General features: G+C 43.5%; 1 protein-coding gene across 1 annotated transcript in view; it reads right to left on the bottom strand.

The window, feature by feature from the left end:
* Positions 1 to 15,083, bottom strand: part of RPA1 (replication protein A1) — a 251,759-nt gene that overhangs the window by 78,390 nt on the left and 158,286 nt on the right. The window contains exons 7-11 of the mRNA XM_078680149.1: positions 6,229 to 6,364; positions 5,323 to 5,425; positions 1,960 to 2,028; positions 1,470 to 1,662; positions 791 to 930 (exon numbers count right to left, since the gene is read on the bottom strand). Coding sequence (XP_078536275.1) covers positions 791 to 930; positions 1,470 to 1,662; positions 1,960 to 2,028; positions 5,323 to 5,425; positions 6,229 to 6,364 — 641 coding nt within the window. The remainder of the gene's footprint in view (positions 1 to 790; positions 931 to 1,469; positions 1,663 to 1,959; positions 2,029 to 5,322; positions 5,426 to 6,228; positions 6,365 to 15,083) is intronic.

Below are 15,083 nucleotides of genomic sequence, written 5' to 3' on the forward strand. Positions count from 1 at the left end.
TGTTGTAAAACAGTATCACCTACCCTGCATACTCACAATTAGAATATTAAACATACCACTAAACATAATGCGCACACATACAAATCCCAACACAACAGAGGACCAGAATACCTTAACAGCTGCATACTCTTTCACTAACCTACCAGACACCTAAGCTCTGCCTCACTCGCACTCTCCCCACATCTGCAAAAGCAAACCTGGAGGTCGCTCATTCTCCTACATCGCACCAAAGACACGGAACAACCTTGCTCAGCACATCAGAGCCGCCTCCTCCTCACGTCTTGAATTCCGCAAGAAGCTGAAGACCTGGTTCTTCGTATAGGCACCTTGGGGACCCCACACCTACCCAAGCACCTGGATACCTTCTTGGGTGATCTGTGCGCTATACAAATCAACATAACCTAACATAACATCCCAAAAGTATAACCATCTCTCTTGTCTCACCCTCCCTACCACCCCTCCACAGATATCTTGATCTGACTAAAATAGTCTGATAACTCCATTCGGCAGAGATTTTGCTCCTCCAATTCTTTAAGAGAAGTCCATCACTGACCATGCTAACACAAGTTAGCAACATCCCCACCTTCAGGCCCACACCAGACGGGAACTGACTAATTCCAGTCAAAGGAACATGGATTCAAAAAGCCCATTCCTCAACCTGCTCCAAATCAGAGTAGGAAGGAATTTAACATACAAGTATAAGATTAGTATAGTGCTGTAAATGGCTGAAAATAGCATGTGATAATACAGTACTAAAAAAGGACAGGAATATGTTCACCAGAGTACTTACATCCTCTCCCCACAGAGTGGTAGACACCATTTTTCCAGATGTGTCCATCAAGTAGATGTTTCTTTTTGAGACCTCACGATTGTTCGATTTCACAGTGATTTTGGAGACATCTTCATAGCTCTTACATATTCCAATGATATCTGAAACACAGACGCCATGTATTAAGCGAAAGGCCAGCGTGTGCGCTCAAAAGATCAGTGTAGTACAACTAGTTATGGCTTTCTTCAATAGTCCAGACTTTGGAGACACACGCTGCAAAGTCGCATGCAGCGACCACCTGTCCCAGGGTACCTTTTATTAAAATTACATTGAAGTAGAATGTGCTCCAACAAGGGCCACTTAACCAGCTCTCACGTTGTTTATGCTGGGTCTTCAGGACTTCACAGCATAAATTCTAAAACAGACCTATAAACCCATATACCAAAAAACATCCTTCTTGTAACAAAAGCTTGCAGAGTATATGCTTTCCTTCAACACATACCTGGAAATCATTGATTGAGGATTCACTTTGGTTGTTCTGCAATTACTCCTACCAACACCCTAGGATCCACCTGCCCAGATATCAAACTATGGAGCCCTTGCTCTTAATAAGTCACTTTTCTACTTCCAGCAGCCTAGGCTAATAGTCAATGAATTACACTCTATATTCCCCACCCTCTCCTCAATCACCGATACCTACCAATCATAGAGTCTTTGCTTTTATTCTCCAGATCATTGATGGGCACAAACTCGAACTGTACACTGGGGACATCAGAGGAGTCTTCACAGGGGATAACCGAAGTCTCATTGTTGAATGTCATCTCATAGTCATTTTTCACAGCTGTGTACTGCTTATTGGCTATCTTCAGAGTGCCTTTGGAAAAGTAATACACCTGGAAAGCAAAGTTGTTGAGTGAGAAAAGTTCATTTCACTGCTCTACCACACAGCAAAACAGCTGGGCACTTGAGAGCCTTGGTTCAACGAGGACCTGGTAGAGATGTCAAGTCATACCAGCCCTCAGACCGAAAAGGGATCCTACCCTATATGACCAGTGCCTGGCCTAGAGCTGGACACCTATTTCACCACTTGGAACAGTTTCAATACACGTCTGCCCACACGTCTGTCAGAGATCAGACACCTTCATACAACAGCCAACTCTCCACACAGAGGATGAAAACACAAACCATACCTTATTCAACTCGATGAGGGTGTAGAACTTGTCCACCTGTTCATTGAATGCCGTGGCTCTGATCTCACCCTATAGGAAACAAAGGGAGGCAATGAGATCTAAAAAAAAACGAAACAGCAAATATACTTGGAGAGACCGACACAAGCTTCCTAAGATGTGATTAAGTAGGTGAACTATTTACAGAGGGACTTAAAGGCGTGGCTGAACTGAAAAAGAGCAGGAAGGTAGTTGGAACAAGCAGCATGGAATGATGTGCCCGAATCAACTTGAACTGCTGGTAATTCATAATACATTCCTTCCTCGTCTCCTCACGTGTCATTACAGATGAGACCAGAGGATCCATCAACTGTGGCTACCAGTGGAGCTTCCAACAAACTATAGAAATCTTGGCTAACCGTTCCAAATAAAAGTATCCAGGACCCTGGGACAAGAGGAAATAATAAAAATCAGTGACATTACCCAGTACCAACTACATGCCCTAGGACATGAACAGGCCAGATCTCTGAGTTACACCCACATGACGCAGTTCTTTTTCACTGCAATATCTGATAATCATAAAAAATAAATTACCACCACTCCGAATATCAGAAAATGCCACAAATTCCTACAGCAGCAGTAACTTAGTACATTTAAATAGCCACATTCATATGTGTCACTAAAGGCACTGAAATAATTCCTTGCATAGGTTCCTTGATGTTAGGATATTACTTCCCAGATGCTAGTGCACATACATTTCATTATTAGCCACCTTGCTGGAACTGAGGCGGACATGTAAAGCACCGATTATCCATGGAAGGAAGGAGATTTGTTACATGCTTTCAGATTTCTGCTTCAGATTTTGCTCATTACCCAGAAGATGTTGGAGTTCCGGGAGCAGGACGATTTGGGAGCTTCAGCAAGTGGGACACTTGCTCAAGCTCCCAAATCGGGACAAAAGGGACTTGGGGATCAAGTTCAGGATTGGTATTCTCACTACCTAGTCTAGAGGGTTCATGCAGCCAGCAGTCTACAGTTACACCTTTGTTTGCTCAGAGAGCTTCCCTTATTAGTAAGTACGGACCCTGGCCCAGCTATAATAAGGCGGCGATCAGGGCACAATTTTGGACCAGTTACCTTAGAATCTGCCGCTATGTAAAGTGACCTGTACTAAAATCTAGAGGAAAAAGCCATGCATGTTTGCGTTTTGCAAATCCAAGACCATACAGGTCAAACTTCTTCACACTGGTCGCCTGGATTTCTAGCTGATCCGATAATGACAGATGAGCCAAAAAGAACTGGCTCACACGACAAATATGTGTTGCATGTTGTAGCTTACACAAAGGATATTTTGTGGCCATAGGGGTACCAGACAGTCACTGCCCTGGACCCATGAAAGAAACTGGTTGCAAACACCTTAGCTCCTGTTCTTTTCACCACATAGGCAGTCCACAACACGACAAGGATGACAGTTCCTCTTCAATATACCACACTGCGATATGCTCAAAAGACTATGCATGCATTTATGCAGGGATTTCTACACTGAAATAGAAAACACCCTCCAGAATATCACAGCCCTATGAAGTTCTAAATATAGCATGTGAGTGCTGAACCAAGGAAAGGTAGCAAAACATAATGAACTGAACAAAAAGTTAATGTCACGATGGAGAATGCCATAGAGCATTTGAGGCAAAGCTTTCAAGGAGAGCATGCAGCAAGCACCTCAAGGATGTATGGACTGTCAGGTGTCAGCTGGCTCTGAGTACCAATTACTAAGCTAAAGCAGCAAGCATCTATCTGGGGAATGTCATATGAATCAGTCACCATTGCCTGTATTGGAATGGAGAACTGGGTGTGGACATGGATCTGTGATGTGGTACATCGCTCTGAGAATTTTGCAATTGAAACATGATTGAGGTTTCATATTTGGACATTTGTGTGTTGGTAGAAACGTACGTAATTCTCTGCAGTTGCTGAAGCATCACAAATAAATGACTAACGACAAGGACGCTTTCAATATGTTTAATGAGAAATATGCAGGTCAGTTGCCAGGCTACACACTGACCTATCTATCGCATGCCGACATACAAGGAAACCCTGTACCTCACACATTGTAACCCGTAAACAGAAGTCTCTGCACAGAAGAGAATTTTCTGCACCTGATATGCACATGAGCTAAACTAAGTGCTCTCCAAATGCAACCTTGCACAGTGGGGACTAGAAACCATGCCCGCCGCTTCTCAGTAGCGCTACTTGGAGCCAGACCACTAGAAGGTTCCAGATCCCTACGCTCCCCACCCCCAGTGATAGCTGCAGAATCTGACCTGGGATCTATTAATAGAGCAGACTCATTAAAGGCAACATTCAGAACCATGAATGTGAACGAACCCTTCTGAAGACATGTGGCGAGGAGGATTGTGCCTGCTCGCTGATTAACTTCTTGCTCCTGCCCAGCCTTTGAAGTGAGCCAGCCTTCCTACAAGAGCGCCTTAAGGGCACTGACTGGAAAAGGTGCACGAGGAGAGCGTTCACTACACCAGAAAGGACCCACTTGCATACTTAAGTATGCTTGTCAGTGTGTCTCCGTGAAAGCAGAGAAGAAATAGAATGTGACAATACATACAACAGAAGCTAGTAAGAAACCACACTATTTAGAGCTTTTTTCCACCCTCGTCAGGGGTAGTAAGCACTATATAAATGCAATGTAAATAAACAAACATCCACCCTATGAAGCCATATGACCCCAGGCCTCGCAATGCTTCATCCACTCATTCAAAGTTCCACCTCCCTTCAAAGATCAAACCGCACACTCAGTCCCACTAAAATCTCGTTTTCACTGCTCCCACTATTCCACTAGCCATCATACGCCAAATATCCTGCTGCATCTCATGACAACCGAAATGTATTTACTTTCTACTCAGATTGGTGCATGATCATCATGGATGAGGGGGTGAAATGTGAGCCGATAGATCTGTGCTGTAGTCTGAAGGACGCACAGTACAGAAGAAACACAAAGCAGAAGATCACGGGTATTAGAAATTATCCTCAGTTTGTGTTTATTGACCCCGTCAGTCAGCAAGGATTCCCACAGCCAATCCATGCACTCAGATTCCCTGAACATGGAACCACTGCTGTCTTGCTGGGTACATATACTGCACAAATATTACATACATACACCCAGAATGTGCCACAAATGACAACGGATGTGCTCAAATACAGAGGATAAGCAACAAGAAATATTGAACACGAGGGCATCTGCAGTCAGAAACCCTGCAAACGTGTAGAATGGACAACAGGAAATTGAACGAGAGTAGAACATGAAGCAGGATTCATTGCGCATGCACAGTGTGAAACTCTACTAGCAGAAAATATTGCATGTAAGCTTACGCTTTCATCCACCATCTCAATGGAGAACAGCTTCCCTTCACCTCTAGAGTTGCTCCAAGTTCGGATCTGGCTTTTATTTGTCACACGAGCACGAATGGTCCACCTGGAACAAGTGAGCAGCAGGCAATGAGCTCAGCACTAAAGCACTGCACGGAGAGAGACTGTGTGTACGATACTTAAGTGTGAGGGGGTGAAGACAAGATGATTGAGAAAAGAGGCCAACAAACGAAGTCACAAAAGAATTGACAAATGCATGAAAATAAAAGAACACATGAGCAAGATACAGTGGTACACAAGAATAAAAAAAACTGAACAGGCTAAGAAACAGAAACCGGCCTCCAAAGCAGAACAAACTAGAAGAGGGGACAGGTGTTCAAAGAAAAACAGAAGGCAGTCAAGAAAGCACATTGCGGCAGAAGGCTATAGAAGTGAGTGATGAAATCAAGGGATCACATACAAGCAAGGGACCTAGATGTGTTCAAGAGCAATATCCACTCAAAACAGTGTACCACTGGAAGCTTAAAGTTCGGTGCCACCAACACATTTATCAATCAGCCTAGCACTGCTGCTGTGGACCCCTCCACTCCTCCCCCATGACCAAAGCAAGCGCTTTCACAAACATCCCCATGAGAGGAACTTATGTTCTGGCTATACGCTGGTGGTGCTAATAAATGATGCGTGCCTTCAGCATGTGGGACATCGTGTGGATGATAGCTTACACATCCACTGACTCAGGGTGGTGGGAGAGAAGGAAGAGGGACAGATGGTAGAAGGCATGGTGACGGCGACTGTGTAAAAACAGCAATTAAGAGGGTGGTAGCACGATTAACGATTCGTTGCTAGATTTCTTATTCATCTCGTTTTCAAATCCCACCTAGAGCGAGCGTCTGATTAGAAGTGACTCACTTGGACTGGTACGGGTTTAAGCTGGCAATGGGAACCACCTTAGCCTGTGATCCTCCGGGTGTGTTAGGGGGGCCACCCCCAGCTCCGACCTTACCAAATGGCTTGGAGAAACCCCTGCTCATAGGAGCAGCAGCAGCTGAAAAACAAGGACATGAAATGTCTTAAATTACATTTGACCAGGGAAAGAGACTGCCTCTACCTTCCCAAAACACATTAAATTAGCCACTGCTCATCACAACAGTTCATCACATAAAACAACAGAGGGCAGACAGTGAACAGAAGGACATCACAAGAAATTCTAGTGGACGACTCTTGAATCAAGATGCAAACTTAAGAGCTCAACGGTAGCCACACTGAGATCTCATCACAAAGAGGTGATTCGATCTAATGATCGATTGCTACGGAACCAAATAGAATATATGGGGACATGTTGTAAAGAAAACAAAATTATAAGGGGACCTCACAGATCTAATTACTAACCACTGCTTAGCTATGCGACACTCAAGACAAGGGACGAGCCCAGAAGAAGATCCTCCTACCTCAAAGAAGTCTGCAAACAGAAATATCAACCAACCCAATCAACTAGGGGTAGCCACCAGGAAAAAATCTAATAGAGAATCGTAATTCCGCAGTACATCAGCAGGGTGCCGCCAAGTGTGCAAAATGCACTATGAGCTTTGAAAAGGCCATTGGGCCCGGGAGTCAGGTCTGGGGAAAGCAGTAAAGTTCTCGGTCTGGTTTTCTTTTCAGTAATAATTAATTAATTACTTTCCCGGACCAATACTGTGAGCTGTCAGCAATTTCGGACCAATGTATAGATCCAGTAAAGGAGGGGTCTCCAACCTTTTCTGTAGTGAGAGCTACTTCTGTCAGTGAAAATCATTGTGAGCTACTGAAGGTCAAGCAACTACCGCATTACCATACACCCCCACGCCCAACTCCATTGAATTTAATCCCCATGTCCATAGAACCAGATACTATGGTTTGAACAAAACACTTTGACTAGGGGCATTATGACAGGACTTTCATGTGTGTCAGTGAGTTTGTGATCTTTGGGGATGTATGAACATCTATGCGTTTGAATGCGATATATATGTGGATGGGTGACTGAGAGCCAGTGTTGTATGTACTTGTGGCACAGGACATGCCTTTCGCCATACCATGCACAGTTACATGTATATAACAAACATACAACCATTTTCTTTTAATGGGACAAATTTAAAGTCCAGAAAAAAAAAATTATGCAATTTTTTTTACAATATTGAAAATTTTTCCGCACTTAAAATTTCTCCCATTTAAAAAAATAATTTTTTTAGTTCTACATATGGCACAGTGTCTACTGGTGATTAGAAGCAAGAGGCCTGCTTTTTGTGAATACAACAATTTGAAATGAGATAAAACTAAAATGAAGAGTTAACTTAGTCATTAAGGTAACTTTTCATTTGAATTTTCTTTCATTTAGCGTCATTCAGAAACATTTTGTTCTCATGCTTGAATATTGAGTTGACAAGTACTTTTTTGAGTTAAATACCTCAGTGCTTCAGTTCTTCACCTCTCAACCCAGCCCGAGCTTGGGTCACAAATCTGGATGAGCACTGCTCATTATCAGGCCCTGCTCTCTGCAAACTGATGATAATCTAAAATAAACACACCCTTCCCTTAACTTTAAAAAGAAAATGGGACCCTGTTCTTAGAAACAAATTAACTCAAGGCTGTGAGCTACTCTGAAGGTGTCTGGAAGCTACGTGTTTCTAATGATCTACTGATATACCTGTGTTTTGCTCTAACTCCTATTGATTTTTTGCCAGCAAAAGGTGCCTTTAGGAATGAAATTTGTGTGCTCAAAAGGCGACACTATGTTAAGTATGCTGGATAGTAAAAAAATGATACGATGTTCCTTTTTACGAAATTTGTCATGTAAAAGTTTTCATACTAATCATTTGCAAAAATATATATTAAATCACAGCAGGGAAGTACTCCCAGGCCTCATAGGTCTAGTTAGATAAGGGAGATTTGAAATAAACGGTTGAGTCAGAAACTACAGGAGATCCAATTTAAAGTGGCACCGCTGAATAAAGTAACAAAATGGCTAGTTACCAGTAGGAGCCATTTTGCAGCTTGAAGAATCTTCAGTATTCACATGCTATTCATTATTTTGCAGCTACTGGTTGGGTCCATAAATGGATCGACCTTAGTTTTCTCTTATTTTGTGTGGACATAATCATTGACCGTCATTTGGTGGTATGCCCAACACCTTCTATGTCAGACGGGTACCCGGGAAGTTCCTGTTCTTAGTCACCAACTTCACAACCTTTTCCCCCCCATTTACGACTTGTAGGTGTTTGACCTTTTCCTGTGGCATTGTTAAATTCATCTGCATGCCCATGCCATTTCCGGAGAGGAATGCAGGTCACATTTGAATCCAGAAAATTCTTCAAACAGCAACACTACTACCAGTAACTATTACATTTTGCAGTGTGAATGCTTTCTGGATTCACATGCTGTGATGTTTTTGTAGCGGAATCTTCCTCATTAGAACGGTGTTGCCAGGTACTGCCATTGTGGGGGCACAGTGTGGGTTATAATCACTTGGCCAAAACCTTGTTGTTGAGGGGCTGTGCCGTGTTGGAATGCTCTTCTGCCTAGTAAGCGTCTTGTCGGCAAGCTTGTGCCTTGAAGGTCTCACAGAAATGCAGTGCTCCCATTGCATTCGCTGCCTTTGTCCTTAATCTGTAGCAGTTCATTGCTGGGTCAATTAGGCTGTTCCCTGTAAAGGGCATGTCAATGCAGGATGCGTGTACCATAGTCTTAAAACAAAACCCCTTATGCCAGGCGTGCCTTCAAAGGGTTGTACCATTGCACATTTACTGGTTGGCTGTGTCTGCTGTATCAAGAGCCGACTTGAGGCAGTTTTTGGCGATGGTTGTGCCTTCTTTTAGGACTGTCCTAGCACTTTTCTGGTAATCTTTAGGGGGATGTTGCATGAAACCATCTCATCACCACTGTTGCTGGCCGAAGCAGTTCAGAAGGGCACTGGAATTGGCAATTCTCCATTGGGTTGCTGCCCTTCTCTCCATCTTCCTCCTCACCAGGTCCACTCTCTTACTGTTACTGTCAAATGGGGGCTCATTAATGTGCAGGTATTACCCCTCTTCCCTGCTGTGGCACGATGGTGTCCACAACTGCATTCCCCTTAATATACATTGGGTCCTGCGTGGAGTGTAACATATTCTTGACCCGCGGGTCACTGCCTTGGACGTGGCTTGTTCCAGAGAGGGGCCCCTTTCTAAGGTAGAGTATGCACAGCAGCAAGGGGAGTTACACAGTCCCATTCTACGAAGGCATCATTGTCTCCAATAGGAAATAATAATCCTCCTTTTCCACTTTGAGCAGCTCCCCGTAGATGTCAGCTGCTCTCTTGATAAGTGCATTGTAGACAGAATGGACATCTGGTGATGACGTCCTTGAGGCACGTCAACGACATGCTCCAGAGATTTAGAGTCTGGGTCTTGCCCTACCTCCTCTTGCCGTTCCTGTCCATCTAAGAAGGCGGATTTTTTGTCCTCTTAGACGAAGAACGCTTCTTGTTGCTCTTAGTGCTGATCTGGTAAAGAGGGAGGCGCGACTTTCACCAGTTCAGGTTCTAGGTCTTTCAGCTTCAAGGATTTTAGTGGTGTGCGATACCGCTTCGAGAACTCAGAGTCCTACCTTAGAAGGAGCAACAACATTTCGGCCTAAAACCGACTTCTTTTGCTCGACCTCACATGCCCATTGTTCAGCATCTGTTATAAGTGAGGTTTTCTTTTTCAGTTTTGTCAGATCCCTGGCCCTCTTCTCCTCTTTCACCCTTTCTCAAGCGCCTCCCAACGTCTAGGGGCGCCTTCTTTTGACTGATGAGTGTTTTAACATAGACATTAAAGATGTCTTCAACGACTAAGTTCAAGCCTTTCAATCTTTCTTGCGGTCTTCTTCCTTCACCGCGCTCCTCACGGCCTCCAGCCTCTCGTCGTCAATGACCCCTTTCTCTGGATTCCAACTCGTCTGTGTTAGCTTGGTGTCTTCTATGATTCGCTGTTCCTCATCACTCGACAGGCCCACCTCTTTAAGGGAGGGCTGTTTCGTCTTGTTGTCAACCATGTGCACCTTCAGTGTCTAGGACTGAAACTCCGCATAGGTCTTGCAGTTCTGCAAATTTGTAGTGACAGTTGGAGCAGCATATACAGGATGTATTTTCCATCTATCCTAGCTGTGTCACCTCCTCACCTTCCTGCATTATTCAGCTATGAGCTCCTGGCCAGACAGGTCCCCGTCAGGGTTGTGAAAATGGGTGATTGCGCCCCCCCCCCCCGACAGTTTCTCTGTGTGTTTGGCCTCCAATGGTTAGTTGGTTGGTTAAAATCCATCTTTCTTGGTGTCCTAGATGATCCATCTTTTCTTCGATTCTCTCGGAGCTCCACCATCCTGCTTCCAGACCCAACAGCGGACAAAAGAATCTGAAGATGGAAACCACGCAGAGGAACTTCTGGGCACACATCAGACGTCACAGAGGGGACAGACAGACCACCAAATGGTGATCCAGAACAACGTCCACAACAACAACAAAAGAACACAAAACATACAAATTCGAATCTAACCCTTAGAAGGCGAAATAATGGACGTAATATTTGATTAATATGTTTGACAAAGCAAAGAAGAAGTAATTGTTGTAAGAAAGGAGTACCCTTTTAAAATTACCCAATAACATTTCTCAGCCTCAACTTTTACAACGTTCTTTTATGGAGTAATTTAATTAATGCTGTTCGTCCAGTGTCCAAGAAGATAAATACACTCACTGGAGTTGTAGTTTTTATATTATCGTTAATGGAAAAGTCAGCATTAAATACTTACTATAATTTAGATACACTGACCCAGTTATTGCAAAATATAATTGAGCAAAAGAGCAAAGAGAGACGAATATCCTTCAATACAATGCAAATTGAAATGTGCGATGATTTTGGGAACAAAGCACTACTATTCTCTCGAACTAATACCTTCCCAGTCGTAAAAGTCACTGAAGGGGCAACACACATAGTTGTAGTCTCACCTATAGAGACTGATAACATTTATTAGCCAAAAATCTGTTTTCCAAAGATAATGTATAATTAGACTGGGCCCTCCATTTCAATAGTTAAGAAACTACTCAAAATGGAAAAGGTGTGGCACTCATATGTGAAAAGAACAAGGACTTACAGGCCTGCTATTGTAGAAACACCCTATGCATAGTAGTTGTCCTGGACTGATAGTGTGGAAAGGCATATTACTGAAACGTTCGCTCTTCTCAATTACAAGGATCGTAATACCGTCCTCAGAGTGGTATATGACAAATGGAGTCTGCATTTAGAGGGTGCATCTTTGGCTGTCTTTACCACTGGAGTGCAGTATGCCAGAAGCTCCTTCATTAATCTGAAGATTTTTTTTTTTTTTTTTTACAGATGAGCTATGCCATGCTGTATCTGCTCAGATGCAAACCTCATTGAAGCAAGGCACACTGCTCGGTTGATCCACAAGCAGCTATTACATTTCTCAAGACATTAGGATCTGCTGGTGTCCCGCCTCGACCAAGTATGTCACAGGAAAGACAACTATCACCCCGGATGAAGAACTCTTAGACCAACATTGAATATTTGAGGCGGTTCCCTCTTTCTGGATTACTCTTTCCTGAAAAAAATGGATTACTGACTAAAACGTCTAAGACAAATGTAGTAACCGTCACAATGGCATTTCATCAAGAAAATAACAAATGCTGAGAATGTTGTAATATACTCTTTGGGGTTAAAATATAACACCAAGATTGTGGGTGGCAGCACCTGCCCCTTCTGCACAGGTTAATGGAGATTGTGGTGGGAAGCTTGATGGAAATTCAGAGAATGGTACAGCATGCAGAAAAGTCGGGAAAAACAGGCAACAAGCCCCTTGAACACTGGACTTTTCTAATAGTCTGTACCTGGGCCTTCCATCTGGCCTTTTAAAAAGACTCCAACTAGTGCAGAACCAGGCATCCAGACTTGTTCTTAAACAACCTAGGCGGTGTTCCATCAGGCCTGGCCTAGAACAATTACACTGGCTGCCTGTATCTCAAAGAATCATGTTTAAGTCCGGCTGTATCATATACAAGAGTCTACAAAACATAGGGCCTCAGTTCATCAATCAGTTGGTCTCCAAATACAAGCCCACTCGCAATCTTAGATCCATCAATAAAGACTTGCTGGTTGTTCCCTCTTACAGGAGAAAGCGTCAGGGCGGCAGCTGTTTCCATTACTTAGCTGCTGTCCTATGGAACTCCCTACCACTTTCCCTTCGGCTCAGCCCAGACTTTCTAACTTTTAGACATTCTTATAAAACTTGGCTGTTCAGACAGGCTTATTTTCAGTAAGTTGTTGTGTTAGGTTCCTACTTCAACAGCGCCATGAAGCCCACGGGCGTACGTGCGCTTTACAAAAAAACCCTAACATAACATAACAATCGAAGAAGTTGGTGGTAGTTAGATGGAGCGGAGGTGGAAGGGTACTGGCTCGCCACTCACTATAGATTTATGTTATAAATTGCATCTGTTGCACTGCAACATTAAACTGAGAGTCTCCACGATGCTCATGATCACACTGCACATTAGGGGGATAAATAACCCGAGAAGGGTATTAGCTTATTAGTCAGGCGAAGAATTTCAGTAGCATTTCTACAAGAAGTCACACACAGAAGAAAACTTGGTTAAAGAACGGGGACCCATAGCCATTTTCTTCTCATATAATTTGCACTCCAGAAGGGTCGCGAAGTTGAAACTGAGAGACTTACGATTCAGACATACTCAGCCTGTATCGGACAAAGATGGCAGATATCTTGGAGTGTGCTGCACAATAAAAAATTGCCGTAGTCAATATATATGGGCCAAACGTAGATACTCCACACTTCTATAAAGTGGTGTTGACTACACGCATGGGAAAAGACTATGTATGTGGAGGTGACAATATCATTCTTGACCACAACAGTGCAAACTTGTGGACACTGCACGAGAGAAATCTCACAAGCAGTGCCTACACATTCTATTCTAAAGCATACAACGCTGAATCAAGAACTGGTAACTCATTCGTGATGCACACACATGGAGTGGGTGGACTGAGATCCTGCATGCACCCTATCAGAGCAATTTTTGGTGCTGTTCTAGCTAATACTTTCACCCTTATTGAAAGCCTTTAAACCATGGCATTTTCTGCAGAGTCATTGGAAGAGGAGGTATTTAGGGGAAGAGTGAAATAGGCTAAACTGGAACATTTTTAAAAGAATGTGGACTCTGTGGCATGGTATGGGAGACATTGAAGTTTACAAAGGGGGCACATGCATAGCTTATAGGACAGAAGTGGTAAAGTGGATCAGAAGCACACTTGACAGTCTAGAAAATGAAATTTAAGAGTTGGTGTGCGAGTAAAGCAGATCGTACTGACTACGAGTGGTGTGGAAGCTAAATAAAAAAATTCTGGCAGTTTGAGAAGTAGCTCACAGAGAAGAAAAATACTCGAGCAAGTATGCCATGGCGACACATTATGGTAAAGGGGAAAGGCTGAAGAATGCTGGTTAGATAACTATCTGATGTGATCTTCCCAGGAGCGATTAAAAGGTAAACATGGGGAGGGAAGAATATCCAGAATCGCCCCAGATATCGTTGGAGCATTTGCTGGTTATTATGGCAAACGCTACAAGACCAAGGTTCAGATTACAGCAACTGATGTTACCTCAAAAGCGCCACACTGAATTCCTTGAGGACCATAAGTGTTGGCGGTTGGAACAGGCCATAAAAGACGGCTGAGGAAAAGGATGCAATCAATGCCTTAGCAAGGAGAAATCACCTGGCAGTGATGGAGCAACAGCCACATTTTATAAAGAATGTGGCGATTTGCCAGGCCCCATATTTCAGATCTGTTTGATGAAGTGAGAACAAAAGTGGTCCTCCCACCCTCAATATGCAAAGCAGTGTTGACCCTTCCGCAGAAACCAGGCAAACAACAAAATATGCTCATCCTCCAGCGCGTTGTCCCTTAATACAGCCACTAAAATCTTAGCAAAGAATATTGTCCTTATAGTGCAGTCTTATCTGACTGGTCTTGTGTTACCAAACACACGAGATTCAATAATGGATGAGCCACAACTAAAGTCATTCATACTTTTTATGTACTTCTCCAACAAACAGACCGTGGGCTTTGAGCAGGGACTAAATGCTGAAAAAAGTATTCGAGCCGCTGGAATGAGCTTTGCTGTTTGTTGCTCTCTGCAGGATGGGGAAACGTATAATGGGATGGTTTCCCTCCTGCAAGCAGAGCCAAGGATGTGGGTAAACATCGGCAGTACATCATAAATCGAGGTCTCTAGGGGTGCCTGCTCCCATGAGAGCATCCCCATGCCATCAGTTACTGTTTGCTCTAGCTATTGAACACCTGACCTGCATTCTCAGGGAAAATCACTCCCATGGATTACTTGCAATAAAAAAAATGGTTTATTTCAATGCCTGGTCCCAGACCGTAGTAATTGAGATAATTCAGATATGCTCCCCTTGTCCTTGTCTCCACCCCCCCCCCCCAACACGGTCAAGCCTCGAGAGGAGTTTTCATAGTGGAGGGGAAAGCTATGTACAATACCTCGGCATTCAGCTACATGGGTTCACTGAGAGCATAACAGGATAATTATGATCACACTATATTTGGAATACAGGGCATAATCAATAGTTGCATTAACCTTCCTCTGTAGCACAGAGAATTTCTCACTTACTCCCCCTTAAATGAGGTTGCAATATCTATTTGTGAACACACTAATCCCATTGAATAGACCTT

Source organism: Lissotriton helveticus, chromosome 3_1 (genome assembly GCF_964261635.1).
Source record: "Lissotriton helveticus chromosome 3_1, aLisHel1.1, whole genome shotgun sequence".
Classification (NCBI taxonomy): Eukaryota; Metazoa; Chordata; class Amphibia; order Caudata; family Salamandridae; genus Lissotriton; species Lissotriton helveticus.